Source organism: Megachile rotundata, chromosome 5 (assembly GCF_050947335.1).
Source record: "Megachile rotundata isolate GNS110a chromosome 5, iyMegRotu1, whole genome shotgun sequence".
In the NCBI taxonomy this organism is placed as follows: domain Eukaryota; kingdom Metazoa; phylum Arthropoda; class Insecta; order Hymenoptera; family Megachilidae; genus Megachile; species Megachile rotundata.
In genome coordinates this window covers 6,893,805-6,914,215 of record NC_134987.1, presented here as the reverse complement: position 1 = coordinate 6,914,215, position 20,411 = coordinate 6,893,805, and the positions used below count along the sequence as shown (strand labels likewise).

General features: G+C 28.9%; 1 protein-coding gene across 2 annotated transcripts in view; it reads right to left on the bottom strand.

Annotated features, from left to right (window-relative positions):
• Fife (regulating synaptic membrane exocytosis protein fife) overlaps positions 1 to 20,411 on the bottom strand; it is a 208,394-nt gene that overhangs the window by 48,313 nt on the left and 139,670 nt on the right. For both annotated transcript variants that reach the window (XM_076531515.1, XM_012291762.2), the window contains exons 12-15: positions 16,401 to 16,525; positions 13,044 to 13,156; positions 10,623 to 10,696; positions 5,820 to 5,878 (exon numbers count right to left, since the gene is read on the bottom strand). In XM_076531515.1, the coding sequence (XP_076387630.1) occupies positions 5,820 to 5,878; positions 10,623 to 10,696; positions 13,044 to 13,156; positions 16,401 to 16,525 (371 nt within the window). The remainder of the gene's footprint in view (positions 1 to 5,819; positions 5,879 to 10,622; positions 10,697 to 13,043; positions 13,157 to 16,400; positions 16,526 to 20,411) is intronic.

Below are 20,411 nucleotides of genomic sequence, written 5' to 3'. Positions count from 1 at the left end.
ACGGTTGTACCATGATTACTTCCGGTTCCTGTATGTCTACGTCTACGTTCTCCGAAATCCGTTGCGAAAACCGAAATTAGTTCAATTACCTGTTTGCTTCCTTTTCCGAAAGATAGAACGGAGGAAAATCTTCTTACGATAATACTTCAAAAGAAATTATTAAAGTACTTTAAATTAATAGCAAAAACGATTTTACTGTCTTTTAGCAAAATGGATTGTCAGAATTCACAAACTGGCTCGATGTAATTGGATGATTTTTCATTTTACGCATTTGTTACTTTATCAAAACTCTCAAAAATTTTCTACCTCGGTTTAGTAGAAAGATGTATGACTATTATGTACTCTTTGACAATTTTTATCAACCTGTTTTTATGTTAATCTTTCAATTTAATGAAGCATTTGTTAACGGTTTAGGTTAAGTAAAATATAGGTTAGGTTAAGAGAAATGAAAAATAACAAAACTTCATATGTTACTCTTTGAATTTAATGAAGCTCTTGTTAACGGTTTAGGTTAAGTCAAATAGAGGTTAGGTTAAGAGAAATGAAAAATAACAAAACTTCGTATGTTACTCTTTCAATTTAATGAAGCTTTTGTTAATGGTTTAGGTTAAGTAAAATATAGGTTAGGTTAAGAGAAATGAAAAATAACAAAACTTCATATGTTACTCTTTGAATTTAATGGAGCTCTTGTTAACGGTTTAGGTTAAGTAAAATAGAGGTTAGGTTAAGAGAAATGAAAAATAACAAAACTTCATATGTTACTCTTTCAATTTAATGAAGCTTTTGTTAACAGTTTAGGTTAAATAAAATAGAGGTTAGGTTAGGAGAAATGGAAAATAACAAAACTTCATATGTTACTCTCTCAATCTAATGCAGCTCTCGTTAACGGTTTAGGTTAAATAAAATAGAGGTTTGGTTAGGAGAAACGAAAAACAATAAATAACCTACTAGCTCTTATTAACGATTTAGGTTAGGTAAAATGCAATTAAGGTTAGGAAAAACGAAAAACAAGAAATAACCTAATAGCTTCATCAAATCGAAATATTAATTAAATAACAAGTTGATATAAATTATCAACATATTTCCCAATCAACGTATAATCCCATATTTTTGTCCTTTTTTTTAGATTTTCTTCTCACAGAAATATTGTCGATTCGGTGTAAAATATTTCATATAAAAATCCTGAAAAATTCCATATTTCATAAAACCGATAGTGGTTTTAAATTCTTTCTGAAATTTCGTGCGTGATCGACGAGAATTAAACGTTCTTAAAACGTTGAACATTCGTTACCGTAACAATGTATAGAATACAATTTTATAGATTATTAAACATTGATATAAAAGTATATTGATCGCTCGATTAAATCGATTGCAGATATGTTCAGTTTCAATTTGTACGTGCAATTGCAATACAAAATTAAAAATTTCATTTATTTTTTCTTTTTTTGAGAAAATGTAACCTTTTTTTTGGTTTGTTTCAATTTAACAATTCACAACCTTTTATTTCGATACAAATAGTATAAAATTTGGTCTCTGTGTTTTATAATGCACTTACCACTTTTTTTTTCGTAACAGTGAGGGGTAGGTTAAGTGCCTGCTGATACATGGTGAGTGCAGTAATGGATCAAGGTATATGCAAGTTTGAACATTTTTAATTTTCAAATTTTTTATTAAGAACTTCAGAAATTTAAAGGTTTGATAGTTGAGAAAAGGTGGATATAAACTGAGGAATTTACAAATTTGGAAATTCGAGAAGGTAGGAATTTTGGTACTTAATAAATGTAGAAATGTGGAAATATAGAAATTGAGAAATTTAGGAATTACAAGATTTAAAAATTTGAAAATTGCTGAACTCAGAAATTTCGATTTTTGGAAATTTAGAAATTCGAAAAATTAGAAATACGGAAATTTAATAATTCCAAATGTACTGATTTGGAAAATTTAGGAATTCGAAATTGTGGTAATTCAGAAATTAAAAAATTCTGCAATATAGAAATTTGGAAACTGAGGAATTCGGAAAATTAGAAATTCCGAAATGTAGTAATTCGGCAAATTAGAAATTCGGAAAATTAGAAATTCAGAAAATTGGAAATTCGGAAAATTGGAAATTCGAAAAATTAGAAATTCGGAAAGTTGGAAATTCAGAAAATTAGAAATTTGGAAAACTAGTAATTCAAAAATGATTTAATATGGAAAATTTAAAAATTCAAAAACTCGTAAATATTAAAATTTAGAAATTCGAAAAATTAAAAATTCGAAAACTAAAATCCAAAAATCTAGAAATTCCAAAATTTGAAAATTTGAAAATTTGAAAATCCTACAATCTAAAATTTTACAAATCCTCAAATATTCATCCAAAAATTATCATAACAACCCATAACTACCCACAATCGTGTATAATTACACAGAACTCACCCATCACTGTTCTACACCTATTTCAAAAATGCAAATTTCAAGCTAAACAAAAATAGAAACAAAGTAGAAAACGTTCGACCGTCTTTAAGCTTCTAGAATTCACAAATTTGCAAGATTTCTCATTAGAACGCACGTGTGAAGGGTGCAGAACGCAATCAACGTGTATTCAACGAAAAAAGAATGATGCTGAACCGTCTTTAGGTTCGTGAAATTTGCAAATTCGTTTGAGCATAAGCGATGCATAAATTTCACGCATTAACAATCGCGTTTCGAAGCTTAAACGTGCAACCAGGCAGAATTTCAAACGCAAAAGTCGGTCGAAGCTGGTAAAACGCGTTGGTATTCAGCGAACTGTCGTCAATTTTTAGGACGGAGTTCAAGTATCGGATCTCCTCGATAACGAAACCAAAAAATACACGGTGATCCATCAAAATTGGAACGAATCGTACCTCTTCTAATTGCAATTAAAAAGAAAACATGTAAAGTAAAATTGAAAACTGGGTTCAAAGAGAATCATACTTTTTTTTACCAAAGCATATTTTACTGACCTGATTTGGTATAAAAATAATAATTCAAACTTTTCGTTTAGTTGTATGATTTCTTAAATTTTTTTTATTTCGATAGATTTGGTTAAATGCGTTGAAGTATTTGAGTTATGTTGTCAATTTGTTAAATTGTTAAATAGTCAAATTGTTAAACAGTCAAACTGTCAAACTGTCAAACTGTCAAACTGTCAAACTAGCAAACTGTCAAACTGGCAAACTGGCAAACTGTCAAATTGTCATATTGCTAAGTTATCAAATTATGCATCTGTCAAGTCGTCAAACTTTTAAATCGACAAATAGTCAAGTTGTTAAACTGTTAAATTGTCAAATTAGCTGTTGGTTATGAAATTGTGAATTTGTCAAATTGTCTAAATGTCAAAGTATCAAATTGTCAAACTGTCAAACTGTCAATTTGCTAAGTTATCAAATTGTACATCTGTCAAGTTATCAAACTCTCAAATCGACAAATTGTCAAGTTGTTAAATTGTCAAACTGTCTAGCTGTTAGTTATGAAATTATGAATTTGTTAAATTGTCCAAATGTCAAAATATCAAATTGTCAAACTATCAAACTGTGAAATTGCTAAGTTATCAAATTGTGCATCTGTCAAGTTGTCAAACTCTCAAATCCATAAATTGTCAAGTTGTTAAATTGTTAAATTGTCAGACTGTCAAGCTGTTAGTTATGCAATTGTGAATTTGTCAAATTGTCCAAATGTCAAAATATCAAATTGTCCAAATGTCAAAATATCAAATTGTCAAACTATCAAACTGTCAAATTGAATTATTACTTTGAATTATTTCAATTATACTGAACTGTTACTTTGCACGATTACAATGAATTATTTCGAGTATATTAAATTGTTGCTTTGTATTATTACAATGAATTAATTAAATTATATTGAATTATTACCTTGCCTTACTACAACAAAGTATTTCAATTATATTGAATTATTACATTCACTCATTACATTAAGTTATTTCAACGTAATCAGCAAAATTTCTCAAAATGAAAAACATGGAAAAATTTGCAAAGTTAAAAACAGTTTCGTATACTCCAGCGTATTTAATTAAAACGAACATGAAATTTAAATTAACGTTAGCTACACTTAAATTATATATACATTTTATAAATGTACGACGTAATTTGTTTATGGAAGTTCTGCAAATTATTATGAAATAATTTGATACTTCATTTTATAGCATGTTTTTAGCATTTTTACGAATTAATTTGCGAACAACTCAGAAGTTCAAAAAAATTTCAAGTTTTGCAGAAATGTAGTTCCGCGCTAATAACGGGACCATTTTTTGTTCCATTTGAATGAAATGGCTTTAGAGATAGGAACATCCCTTTATAAAAATTTGTAGGTTTTCATATTAATTTTCGTATGATGTGAACAAAATTGAATGCAGATTCATATGGCTTTTAATATAACTGATAAAAGATTTTCTCAATAAAATAACAAAAATTGACTAATAAGTAAATTTTGAAAATGTCTATCAAGTGTAAAACGATATTTTTTAAAAATATTTTTAGCTGGAATGTGGAACTTCAAAAATTGTATAATTTTATATTAGTTTAGAACTGGCATATATGAACATATATGAATTATTTGAACACTTATTCAATATTTTAATTAATATTTTATTCGTTTATTCAGAATTCAAGCATCGATCCTTGTAAAAGAATTGTGCAATTTTACAAATTAAAGTATACGTACGTTTTTTAAGGTATAAAGCAAATGTGTAAAAATTATATAGGTGTGCTGTTATATTGATTATAAAGAATTACAAATTTCCTTGTTATTATTTATAAGAGAAAATTAACCTGAGCACCCTATATAGAAAATATATAATATATGATAATTTGTATTAAATATATTATATCAAAAAACATATGTAATGTATGATAATCCTATAATCATCTATATAAGGTATATCATATAACATTTAATATCAGATATATTATATAATAATGTATATCAGGTATATCATACGACAATCTATATCAAATACACAATACACCTAATATAAATTATACAATTAAGTACACCCAATATTGTTCCAAAATTTCTCGCTAAAAATTTAAATTCCCTTGAATTTTAATAATCAGGTAACTAAAATACCGAAAGGGCCAAAATTTAAATTTGCAACAAAAAAATGTGCAATAATATAAAAAACACATGCATCATTACTCGTGAAAAGAATATGATTACCTTCGAACCGTTTGTTCCCAATTTTTATAAAATCAACGTAAGAAACAAGGTGTGACTCGTTCCACTTGTTTGAACCACCCTACAAAGGAAAACTCTAGAAAGGTCGAAAATTGGCGGCATCGCCCAATTTTTTCCCAGCCATCAATCCTCCGTTCTTTCTTCGAATCGATGCAAAGCGATATTTTGTATGCCTTCGTATCGATAAACACACGCTTGTTATTTACAATCGAACGCGACCTTTTACAGGTTCGCTCAGATCGAATATTTCCTGTGTGTACGCAGCACAAATATGTTGTAAGAAGTTGAATGGGGGCTCGGTACTCGCATCGGATACGGATTTATGAGATATATATAATATATATATGTATATACAAAGCGAAAGACCCGACAGGAAGTGAAACAGAGAGAAATAGGGGATGGGGTGTAAGTTCCTTACGGTTACTAATGTGTTAGTGGTGTTGTTGAGACGCTCGTATCCGCTACGCTAAACGAAACTCGGTCTAGTCGAGCTTTGTTTCTTTTTTTTATTTCCGTGTGATATATATATACGTATGCGTGTAACACTGCGTGGAAATGAGAGAAATAGAACAAAGAAATAGAGACAGACGGTCACGTGTAGGTGGCAATTTATGAACTCGTTATACCGGCGTCTTTGGCAGTTTCCTGCGAGTCGGTGAAGAGGGCGTTTTATCCGTTTCCGCTTCTGGAAAAAAATAGTGCACATTCTTTCTAGATATTGTTGCAGCGAGATTATGTTATGGTGTACCTTTTTTCTACTGAAATAGGTAGTAAAATATTCGAAGAAAATTGGAATCTTTTAGGAAATTAAACACCCAGCGAGTGTTAGGTTAGGTTGACTATCTGTGTATTTCTGGGGATAATTAAATTTCGTTTGTGGATATTTTGATTGTTTGTATTCACTTGACTTATTGAGTTTGAATTAGATTAGTTAAACAATTTTATTGAATGTAATGTTGATCTGAATATATTTATGTTGTATTGTGAAATTTTATCAAAAGTTTATATCTTTATTTCAATTTTGTTTGAGCAGAATTGATATGGGGGTAAGGAAAATAATAATGTTCTCTTTTTAGAAACATATTTGGTTGAAATTATACTCATATTCAATCTTAATAACTTCCACTTCTTTTTCTTTAAATATATTGCCTTTAATTAGTAATACGAAATAATTAATAATATAATTAATATTGTAAGTAATGTGAAAGTATTTAGTAATTAGCAGAATAAATAATAATATAAGAATTATTAACAGTTGACGATATAAATAATCATATAACAATTTTTAGAAATCGACAATGCATTAATAACAATTAGGATAATAATTATAAAAGAATAGCAATTACAATAAAAATTTTAAAGCAACAGAAATGAATTTACTTTCTAAATAAAGTAATAAGAATTATGATATTAATATTCAAATTTAACAACATGTACAATAGTTCTGATAATTATAGTTTGAATGAAAATTTAAAACGTAATAAAAATTAAAGAGGACCACAAATCTGAGTAGAAATATTGCCAAGAAAAATTGTTTTATTTATTTTAATATCAATGTCACTCAAATGAAATTGAAATAAATAATAGGACTATTGTAAGATTACACTAAATGAAAAATATTCACCTAACGCTTGCTGGGTCAATTAGAATTTCAACTTCCTAATTGAATATTTATCAAATGTATTTATCATTCATATAGCTGTTTGCATACCATTTCACTAATTAACTTGTTGCTCCTTCTTTAAAATATTCAGAATACAATCTGCCCAGGTTCTAATACGAGTTGCCATATTAGTACATACATGTGTACGTAAATAAAATATATTACCTTTGTTGATTTTATTTTTATTTTAAATAAATCTGTGGCAGGTTATCAAGTATTTTAAAGCAGAAATATAATATAAAATTGTACATTTCATTTTAGTTTTCGAAACTAAATACGACGAAGTGCTAACGTAGATTTCCCTAGGGAAAATGGCGATGTAAGAAAAGTAACACTATTCGTTATATTTGCAAGAATTTAAGTAATGTGTAAATAATTGAGTAAATGAATCGAAGAATGGTAAATCACAGAATCTTAGTTTTGAAGATATTAATTTAGAAAATGTTGTTATACAAAATACAGAAAACATTAACTAGAAAAAATTGGAACAATTAACGTTCTTTACAAAGCAATCATCAAAAAAATTAATACTGTGTATAACTATCAAGTATTATAAAATTTAATTAATAACTAAAAAATACTAATAATAAATATACCTAAATAATATTTCTTGGAACCTGTATAACGTGAATGGTGGAACGTATTTCCCTTAAATTGCTTTTTTTCTTTAAAAAAAATCTACCAATTTCTATATTACACAATTCTACTCTAACAGTACTACTATACATGTACGATATAGTAATTCACGATACAATAACTGTCCCACATTTCTTCCGATACCAAAAATTCGATCTGTATTCAAATTCACCTGACACTTTCCGATTGATATTAACAAACTACCGTAACTTTGATATCACTGCCATTGATAAAATCAGTGCAGGCAACTGAAATTTTTATCGAATATATGCTTTTGTAGATATCCTACTCGTTATCAGATGTATATAGTAAAAAAAATGTGGAAAAGGAATCAATCGTACTAGAACGTGAACAGACGATATCTGAAGTTTATAACAGCTTTTAACTTTTTCATGGATGACGAACAGGATTTACGTAAATTAATGGTTACACGTGCAATTTTCACAAAAAATTTTGTTTTATAATTTTTTTCATTTGAACGTTGATAAACGAAATTTGAAGATACGAGTGGATAAAGATGTCATAAATTCTTAACTTAAAGATTTACAAATTTTTAATTGTTATTTTTATACACATTTCTTTTCAGTTAAAAAATAATCATTACATAGCTATAAAATTATACTGTTATTAAGAGTAATGATAACTCGAAAACATTTCTCTTCTAAAATAAAAACTGTTACTATAAACCTTAAAAGCATACAAATATTAAAAGAAAATATTATAATTATTATTATAAAAATGAAAATAATTTTTTTAGAAATTATTGTAGAAAGAAAATATTATAATAATTGCACAAAATAATGAGATACTCGTGTATTATAAACACACCAAAAATATACTAAAAAAGCAGTTTTAAAAAATGTTACATGACACCATTATCCATTCATATCATCAATTTGCGTTGACATGAACTTCTGTTCTACTTTTTAAATTAGCTGTCGAAGGTATTGTGAAAAATTACTACGCTCTGGTTTTCCTTTGTTGAGATAACAAGATAAACGTACTATTTAACCCTTGCATTGCAAAAAATGTACGTAGCTGGCTATTAATTACACATCCTCTGATAAATAATATAAAACTGCATATTGTCAAAGTGGAGCATAAAAGTTACATTGAAAATTGTTCATTTTTTATCAAAGGATTTGTATCGATTATCAGCTTTTTTAATACTTTGTCGGCTTTTTTTTTGGGCCGACTGCGATTTTATATCAACAGTTTTTATTATTAAAAGAAATGTTATGAAATTATCAATATCGTTTTCTGACGTTATATCGAAAATTTATCTGAGTTTCTATGATAGATTAGTATACAAAAGTTTTGTTATTGTTGAAGGATTAAGATTTCTTAGGAATCAGCAAACGTCAATAAACCAACTTTAGCAAATAATACAGCAACCATAAATTCCCAGGGGCAGAGGTAAAAGCTGTATCGAGAACAGTTGATTAGCTATCAAGGGATCTCTATAAAACGATATTAAAATTAATTGTAGCTCGTAGGTGTAGAAACTTTTGACCTCACAAAGGTCATAAACTTCCAACAACAATAAAGAGAGGTTCGAGATCAAGTTCAATAAGCATTTTCAAATTTGGGTTAGTTTCAACACATTTATATTTTAATAAATATAATTATAAGTACAATTCAATAATAGCTACGTTTTAAATTCGTAGAATCCAATTTCAAATTTCTGAGTGAGCACTTGTAAGATTCAAAAACTTTTAAACGAGTTAAAACTGTTGAAACTACATTCGATGTAAACTTTTCATAGCTGGATACTCTCTGATACTGGAAATCTTGATTCTAGGTAATTTAATAATAGATAGATACAGATGTCAACCCACGAGTTGGCGCGTGACTTAAAGTAAAAGAAGTGATCCACTGTGAACATTACAGTTACATTTCAAAGAAGAACGAAATCTTACTTTCACCGTCGATAACTTAGATTGTTTATAAAATATTAACATAGCGTTGCATTGTCTTTTTCTTCGTAGGTAGAAACAGCGATAAACTACAAGAATGCATTGCATCCGAAGATTATAACTCACTATAAGTATTCCATTAACGAATGTCAAGTCTGCGAATGAATTACTCGGAACACTAGAAACTAGCGTGACTTTCAAAACGGTAGAAATTGATTAAAAAGTTTGTTGATACATTATTCTATAGTATGTTGAAACAACCAGTGGAACCGAAAACAGTTTTAACCCTTAGAGCACTAGAGACGTACAGATGTCAACCCACGAGTTGGCGCGTGACCCAAAGTAAAAGAAGCTCCGCACCGTGAACACTTCCAGTTACATTTCGGCAAATAAGAATAATAATGACGATAACAACTGCTGAACGCAATTCGCACTATCTCACTCTCGAGACGTTTGCCTGTCATTGTTTTTGTCCTAATTGGTGTGCGACCGCTCGAGCCAATATACCGCCGATAATACGTGTGAGGCGTCCATTTTTCTATTCTGACCAATTCGAGCGGTAATTCTTCTAACACCTGTGTCTCGCGCGCCAACTCGTGGGTTGACATCGGTAGTTATAGACTCGTAATAAATAATATAGATACAAATATGAAATATCTATTAAATTAATTTATATAGTGTTTGCATCATTTTAACAATAATGATCTTATAGACTTCCAAGAGAAGATACGAAAGCTGTACCTAAAATGTTTCAATAACTAATTATAATATATTTAAATGTAGAACTAAATAGTCCTTACATAAAACATTTAATATATTTGTCAGTACACTATTATCCCAAAAACTATGAGTGCTATTTATCTTCACTGTTCTCGATAAAAAGAGAAGAAACCAGAAATTGCCCCGACTTTTTCGGATGAACTGTACTGCTAAAATTAGTTGTACGTTTGCAGACGCCTACAGACGCCAACAGCAATGTAAGGGTTAATCCGATAGATGAGAAATGAATGAACTATTACTGTACGAGGTCAAATAATCTACTCGTTTCCCGTTCTCGGAACGTTTCTGTGTAGAGCAACCGGCAAATCCTCGTTCGTAGTTATCGATTTTAAAGCCGACGATGCACTTCAAACGATACTCAGAATCAAACGATTGATCAGTTTTTTCACTGATGTTTACTGCTGAATCGATGATGTTTCCGCTTTTCTACTCACCCATCAATAGGCCCATATTCCCTGACACTTTCCCCGATGATGGTACAGAGCCTAGATCCTCGGGCAAATCCCCGCTGCGCAAAAGTGTAATACAACGAAATTCAAACGTTCTGTTTAACCCTTTACACTCAGAAGATTTATTTTGTCATTTGAAATGTCTTTTGAGAGGACAATCGAGTGCAAAGGGCTGAAGATACTGCTATCGATATATAATTTTCTAGCAATATTTTATTGAGGGTTACTGATATATCGATAATAATTTTAAGTCTGTTATTGCAAAAAATTATAAATAAACAGTATAATCATTTTTGGCTATTTCTTGTTTTAATAATATTTGTTACAATTTTTTTTTGGCAATAAGTAATGTTCAGGTAGGCTCTGTTATTTGCAAAATTTGCAATTTATGTTATTTGTGATTTGTAAATTGCTTTTAAATTTATTGCTGACGGAATGTTGTCAGTCAACAGTGACGGACATGGCTTGAATGAAAAATGTACTATTCATCGCCGGTGACGTGGCGATCAATCTGATGAGGATATTGTGAAAGCCAGCTGGAGATATACTTTGGGCCGTACGAATATAGCGGATTCTGTGATCAAGAAATGCATACAGATGCATACAAATAACATAGGGATATAAGAATATAAGAATCTAGAGATGTAACTATGGAAATAGGGATTTAGAGATGAACCAATTTAGGGATCTGCAGATCTGATGATCTAAATATGTAATAATTTATAAATTAATAGATAAATAAGTTTACAATTAACTGTGAATAATAAAATTTTGTATGAAGATATGTTAGATTTGAAGTTTAAATGAGAGAAAATGTATCAAAATGATCAAGTTTTAAGTTGCGTTTAATTTGAAATTTACATAAAATGTATTATCGGTATTATGTATAGTGTTATAAATATTCATCGATAATATTATCGATAGCAGCATCCTTTATATTTACAAGGTGCGTCAAAATAATATTTAACCAGCATTTTTAGCAACAACAATGTTTCACGAATAATACATAAATGTTAAAGAAATTATATGAATAAAATAACAGGAATTTGAAATTTTCTCTATATTATTAATTTTAATGCAGTAAAAATTATTGCAGAAAATTTTTAGAGAATTAATTTTACCATTTTTGATACAAATACAAAACTTTGCCTTTCAAGAACATATGGTTTCGTTATGAAAAAAAGAATAGTGACAATTGAATTACAAAATAACTTATATAAAATAAGATAAATTAACGTAAAAGACTTAAAAATCAACAAACCCAGTGTTTTTTAGTATCAATTAATAAGAGAAACGCGCTATCATAATCTTCACAATAAAGTCACACTATAAAATTAAAATGTACATTAAACTAGAAAAAATCTTAGAAATATTAAATATGATCTCCTAACACTAAATTAATAAAATAAAATTAATTGATTTATTTGGAACATCTATAAAAATCTGAACACTCTCATTCTGAAATACAATTAACGTCTTTTTATAAACTTACGAATAGTAAATTATAACACAATAGATGATAAATAATTAGTGAATAACTACTTTGAAATAACTTTGATTAAAAGTTGAAAGATAAATGAGCACTCAAACCATAAAAGACACGGCGCCTTTAAAAACAACCTCTAGAACTTTTTCACACTCGGAATAGCGTGTGAATTAAAAATAACTGAAGGAGTCATAAAAGCAGTAATTATCAAAGAATTAAGCAAAAGTAAAGTACGAAGGAATTCTTGCAAAAATGTTCTGCAATTAGCTGATGAACATCGTTATCTAGTTTATTGCATCTGAATTAGTAAAGATGGAAACATATGCGTCCAACACATGCGTCCAACACATGTGTCCAACACATGCGTCCAACACATGCGTCCAACTGAAAGGCAAAGTTCATAGTTCATGGATAAAAACATTTTCAATGTCCACACGTTTAACGCCATAAACATTATATTATTTAAAATTATTTTTTATGATCTATGTAAAATTCTTCGGCATCTTTTTATCTATGCTAGCTTTATTATCTTGTCGCACCTTGTAGAAACCTGTCCAGAGTATTCCTGATCAGAAATATCTTTTTATGGTTTAATAGAACAATTTACAATAAATATTAGAACAGTAATAAAACTATAAAATTTTGCTAGGTCACAAAATATGTAAAATAGAAAAATTTGGAAATACAAATTGTCCGTAATAGCTGCAAAAGCGGATTATTCACGAATATTCCAAAAAAGAAAGATAAACTTGGTTTTACGATTTTAAGAGTCACGACACATTTTCAGCAACAATATTATTTTTCTATTTTATTGCAATAAATTGTGAAAGATAGCGCAGAAGGCAGTTACAAGGATAAACTGAACAGATCTTTTTCTAATGACATTTTACACTTCCTTCCATTTTTCACGTGGTACTTACGTGTCGGCAGCATGTTCGACAAGCAACTCGACCACATCTTCGCCACGCTCGGTTATCTGAGCCACTTCCTCGAAACTTCGATCCACCAAAGACACACCGCCCCATTCTAACACCTGCAAAGAAAATTTAAGGTCTTCTCACTCGAATTTCTTAATGAACTTTTGCATATTGACACATTATGTTATTACGAAAAAGTTCGTCGAGGAATAAGTTTTCTTGTTGAAGTTCGTTAAAGTCTGATGGGGACACTGGGTGGTCCTTGTAATTAAGAACCTCCCTGTTACAAATTTTATTTAACTTTTTCTTTCTACTCTGTACTGGAAAATGGCAGATACTTTTACTATAATTTAGCAAGTTTTTACACCTTTTCTGTGTTATATATCTGTGTAATATTATTATACTATAAATCGTGCATTTATAATATATTGAAGCAAACATAAATTATTGTACACATTGTGGGTGTATTACACAATTTCTTATGTAGTTTGAAAACATTTTTATTTATATAAAAATATTATTTTATAATTATTTATATGCAATTTTACGATTATGTATATACTGATATTATTTTATAATTATTAAGATAACAATATTATTTTATGTTACATAAGATATTTAAACAAATTATATCATAACATAATTCAGTTATAACCTAGAAAACTTGAAATATTCTGTATATAGTGGTACACAAAAAAGAATTTGATTTACGTATGATTATGTTTGGTCGAATAATAAACAGGATAAAATAAGATCATATGTTAATAGAATCCGTGCGATTTCACGGAATGTAGCTTTCTAACCGAGGTTTACGATTGTGTCAGGTTTCCGGTGCGCACAGCTGTCGATAACTTAATTAAAATCACAGCTGGAGAGAATGGTTGTCGATACTCGCACGCATTAACCGCTTACAATAACGTTACCCACTTAACAGTGGACGCACGTTGCCAGGATATTCTCTTGATTTCAATTGATATTTAAATGGCTATCAAATATTTTAGAGCGCGAGTAATTAAATTCTAGCTCGCAACAGGCGATAAACGAACCCAACAACACGCATTAGGGGCGCAGAATCAGTCTTTATGGGACATAAAACAAGTCCTCAACCTATTAGTTACATGAGACTATAACTTGTCAAATTGTAAATTAGAGTGTAACCTGTCATGTTACGAAATAAACTAATAACCTCTCAGGTTGTGGAACAAGTTCTAAACTTGTCAGGTTATAAAACAGATCAATAATCTCTTAGGCTGTAAAATGGTTTGTTAGGTTATGAAGTGTGTCCATAAACTGTCATGTTACAAAATAAGTTAATAACTTGTGAAATTATGAATAAGTCCTAAACGTTATGAAACAGATCAATAAGCCAAGCTGTAAAATAGGTATACATCTATTAGGATACAAAATAGAACTGTAAACTGTCATGTTACATAATACATGATTAATTTGTTAGGTTATGAAACAAGTCCTGAACTTGTCAGGTTATGAAACAGATCTATAATCGCTCTGGCTGTAAAATAGGCCTGTAATCTGTTACATTATAAAATAAATTGTAAACTGTCACATCACATAATAAATTATTAATTTGTTGGTTACGAAACAAGTCCCAAACTTGTCAGGTTATAAAATAAGTCCCAAACCTGTCAAGTTACAAAATAAGTCCCAAACTTGTCAAGTTACAAAATAAGTCATAAACTTGTCAAGTTACAAAATAAGTCCCAAACTTATGAAATTCTAAAATAAGTCCTAAACCTGTCAAGTTATAAAATAAGTCCCAAACTTGTCAAGTTACAAAATAAGCCCCAAACTTATCAAATTATAAAATAAGTCCCGAACTTGTCAGGTTATAAAATAAGTCCCAAACTTGTCAAGTTACAAAATAAGTCCCAAACTTGTTAGGTTATAAAATAAATCCCAAACCTGTCAAGTTACAAAATAAGTCCCAAACTTGTCATGTTACAAAATAAGTCCTAAACTTGTCAAGTTACAAAATGTCCCTAACTGGTCAAGTTATAAAATAAGTCCCGAACTTGTCAGATTATAAAATAAGCATCAAACTTGTCAGGTTATAAAATAAGTCCTAAACTTGTCAAATTATAAAATAAATCTATAATCTACAAGATTATAAAATAAGATCATAAACTGTCAGGTATAAAATCTATGATGTGTTAGGTTATAAATCTACAATCTCCCAAATTATAAAATAAGTCTATGAACTGTCACATTACGATATAAATTAATAACTTTTCTCGATACTAAATAAGTCTTAAACTTCTCAGATAACAAAACTGATCAATCATCTCCTGACTGTATAAAATAAGTCTATAATCTATCAAGTTGTAAAATGAATCTACGAACTGTCAAGTTATGAAATAAATCTGTGAACTGTTAGATAATAAAATAAATCTATAACCCGTCGAATTATAAAATACGTCGATAACCTATCAGGTCATGAAATGTGTCTATAACTATCAAGTTATAAATGAATCGGTAAAATTTTATTAAATAAAATAAATCTAATATTCTGTCATACTATAAAATGAATCGATAGCTTCTTTAAAATAGAACCTGGTTATGATTGTCTTTATCTAAGTGCAAGCTAACGTGATTATAAAATCACAGTTTCTTTATTCAAGTTTATTAATTTGATTTTCTTCAGGTGGCGCTGGAAGAGGATCAGTTTTATCTGCAGGTAATTCGATATAGAAGCCATTTTTAGTATGAGAGTCAATATTTTTGTTAGACGTATGATAAATTTGTCTGATGTTAATATTTAAGTTTAAAATTTAATTATATTACTTTATTGTAATTGTATTAAATTCAAGATTTAATTGTATTGTTCTCATGTGATTACAGTATGCAAATTTAAAATTTAATCATATTATTTTGGTCAAATTGAGGTACTTAAATCAAAGATTTAATTATATATTTTAAATTATTATACTGGAACTTATTTTTACATCTAATGTAAGATTAAACAAATTTAATAAATTAATACATTCACTGCCACAGTAAAAATTAACATATCTAATCAGACAAACTACAAACACAAATTATAACACAACTATAAACACAAAGGTAAAATTACAGTTTTACCTTTTAATATCTTGATATATTATTGACTCACTATTAAGAACTCTCAAAAATTCCACTTATTTTTTCTATAAATAATAATTCGTTTAATTGAATTTTTATCACACACAACTTATAATGGCAGTCAATACTAACTAATCAATATAAATTTAACAATTGAGCATCGTTGCAAAAATTTGCACGAAAAAAAAGTGTCGAAGGAAAATATGTCTTTAATAAAGTGACACATGGATGCATTAAGGCAAAGAAAAAATTTATGAATCTTACCTTGTCGCCACGTTGTATGCCAGCTTTTGCTGCTGGCCCATCTGGTACAGTCCACATCACGTATGCAAAAGTACGTCCATCAGCCCCTGTTTTACCACCCACCACTCTTAGCCCAAAACCAGCCGCTGTAAAAGGTAGTTTGAATGTTTAACAAACCTTTCAACCTAACATATGCAATTCGGTTTATAACACAACAATCTTATGACACATCTGATGTTTATATGAAGGATAATACATTCTTATTTGAAATACATGGGTCGGTATTTAAAAAAAAGGTTTACTATTTTAATATTATATTAAGTTTCAAGCCTATCTCACGTTTATTTTAATATTAAGCCTCAGACGCAGAGTCAAGGGACTTTCGAAAACAATTTCCTACATATGAATCATCAAAAATTTCTAAAATTTTAAATGTCGAATTTTAAATATCAAAAGTGATAAATTGCCAAATGCAAAAATTTTCAAATCATGTAGAAGATGTTTTACCAAAGTTCAAGTGGTTACAGAATACTAAATAATATCGGAAGAACTTGCAAAAGCTGCATGAGCGTCCTTTACATTTGCAAATCATATTTCGGTTCTCTAAACACAACAGTTAATAGACATTCAACCATGCAAAAGAGAAAGTGTATTTTAACAAAGTTTAAAGGTTTATCGTACTCTGTGGTCGTGGAATAATAAATAATATCGGAAGAAGTTGAAAAAAACTGTCGTAAAGGGTGACCTTTATGTTTGTAAATTGGTATTCGTCGTAGCTAGCAAGCTCGTTGTGAGTTGAAAATTTCAGCGTGTCTAAAGTGCGGTCTTTTGTATGAAATTGTAAATTAAACGAGTTGTACGGTGTTATGACGCGATGCAGGTTGCCTGTCGGAGCCGATCAATAATACCGAATGTCAAGACAACTTTATTACATGACATCTGCAAACGGCATCATTTGGTTGAGGTTACGTTACAATTCGCATGAAAGAACGTCTTCCTGTTTCCGTTCACTTGCTCCAACTAGATAACATTTAACCCTTTGCACCAAGTTGCACTATGAATTGCAAAGTTTCAAGTTTAGTAGCGCCCACATGTGGAATGACATTAACGTTAACAATGAGATATGTAACAGAGGGTTCATTATTGTACAGATGTTTCTTTAAGTAAATTACATTTTTTAAATAAGTTATAGAAATTTTATGTGTATTTTTATTACATTTGCTGATATTTACTAGGGTGGTTAGGAGCGACTTTTTTTAAGGTTAGGACTTCATTTTCTGGTGTAATTATTTCACTCGTTCTGTAATAATTAAATGGATAAATACTGAAATAATTTATAATACAAATTTACAATATGTAAGAATATTATAACAGAACAGTGGTATGTGGTATTTAATGATATAAACTGACCAACATTAAATTACATGGAATAATATAATTTTAAATATAAACTTATGTACTGCTATACCTAATCTAATTTAACTTGACGTAGCTTATATTTATAGAAAACTTCATTTTTTATATCAGAAACTGAAATTAAATGTGTGACATGCTTCCTACAGTGAGCAGAAGATTATATATCAAATTTATAGGTTATGTGTCCATTTCCTGTGAAAAACGTTTCCCCTAAGAAATGTTTCCTATAAAGCTGTTATATCTAACCTAACATACCTGACGGAACTTATATTTATAAATCATTTTTTCCATCAGAAACCGAAATTAAACATATGATATACTGTTAATAATGGTCAACCTATAATCTATCAAATTTATAGGTTATGTGCCCACTTCCTGTAAAAACTGTTTCCTACAAAACTGTTATATTACCTGACGTAATTTATATTTATACATTGCTTCACTTCCGATATCAGAAACTGAAATTAAATGCGTGATATACTTTCAACAGTGAGCAAGGGATCATATATCAAATTTATAGGTTATGTGCCCATTTCCTATAAAAAATGTTCATTTAACACGTTGCTCCCGAGTGCCATAAATTTAATTCCTGTGAGACGAACCATAGCCACGGAAGACGTAAATCTACCTGGGCTACGTGCTTTTAAATGCAGTCTAGAATCACTGCAGTACTCCAGGTTGGACCTCGAAAAATCGTCCTGGGAGTAACGTGTTAAATTAATGCATTTTTGTGTCCGCATACTTTTACTGAATCACACGCGAAAGTGCATAAATCTGGCGGAAGTTGGAAATTTATTGCTTGTAAATATATTTATTTATAAAATCAGGAAATTAATTTTTATTGCATATAAAATATGCAAGAACAGGAATTTTTATACTGTAGGAAACATTTAAAAAATTGTTAATGTGGTTAAATATTATTTGAATGAATTTTTAAGAATTTGAAGATAGAATATTAAAATTAAAGTAAATATTGAACTTTTATTTAAATCTCAATTTTCATTGTGTACAAAAATCTGTAAGGGGACAAATTTTTATATAGCAAGAAACTCTTTCAATATTCAACAGTGATTTATTAAAACAAGTTTGAAGAAAAAAATTTAATTAAAGGATTTCAAAATTAAAATAGATTGAAATCTTTACTTAAATATGAGTTTTTATATAAAATATGTAAGAAAAAGTATCTTTGTGCAGGGGGAAACTGTTTTTGAAATTTTAAAAGTGATTAAATATCATTCACATGAAGTCAAGAAAGTTTGAAGGGAACACGTAAATTATGTACATATTTACTGAACTAACTTTTTAGTATCATACATACAGAGTGTAACAGAAAAACCAAACCTTTTTAATAACCAAGAAAGATAATTAGAAGTTAAAGTTGTTAATAACTAAAGAGTAACAATCATAAAATTTTGTCTGCTTTTTTTTAATACAAAATACGAAGAAAGTCTGACATAGTATTATATAATAAAAATGCTGCAAAATAATATTTGTGCATATATAGGAATTCTTAAAGCTAAATTTCGTTGAAAATAGCTGTGTATATAAACGTTTAATCAATATTCCTAATAGAGTTTGGTTAATTCCTCATTGAAACAAATAATCAATCAACTAATTACTGTCTTTTAGTATGAAATACGATACTGCAGCCTTTCTCTGTATATACAGGGTGTTCCAAAGTATAATACGAACACTTTATATTTTTCATGATAATGAATATAATTTGAAAATTAGAGAATTTAGAAATTTGTAAATTTGAATAATTGATTTTTAGGAAATTTAGAAGTTTTGGAATTTGAGGATTTGGAGCTTCGAGAATTTAGTTTAATTTGAGGGTTCAAGCTTTGAAATTTGGTTCTTGAAATAAGAAATTTGAAAATTTAGAAATTTGGGGATTTGAAATTTTAGGGTTTGAAGATTTGGGTATTTGAAAATTATGTAGTTTAGGATTTTGGAGTTTGAGCATTTAGAAACTTAAAAATTTGGTGATTTCGGTAGTTTTAGTTATTGTAGAAATTTAGAAATTTGAGAATTACCGGTTTTGAAATTTGAGGATTTCGATATTTGATAACTTTGATCATTTTTATCATTTTTATAATTTTGATGATTTTGATGATTTTGATAATTTTGATAATTTTGATGATTTTGATGATTTTGATAATTTTGATAATTTTGATGATTTTGATGATTTTGATAATTTTGATAATTTTGATAATTTCGATAATTTTAAAAATTAAAAAATTTAGACAATTTCAAGTTTGAAAATCAAGCAATTAAAAGGTTTAGAAATTATTTCCGAAATACAAATTTAGAAATTTGAAAATAAAAATTTCTAAATTAAAATGAAATTCGAATTCATATGTCCAAATTTGTAAACTTCCAATTTTTCCTCCAATATTCTCAACACCATCCATATCATTCTAAATTCTGTCAAGAAGTTAAGAAAAGATATCAGATTAATTTTACACGAGTAATAAACGCTATTTCACTTAACGACGGTTCTATAGCAATCAGAAATATAGAGAACCAAACAACAAAGGAGGAGAATATCTCGAGCCGACATCTGTCTGTTCGTCGTAAAATGAAGTAAGCGGGTGATTAACACCAAGCTAACTT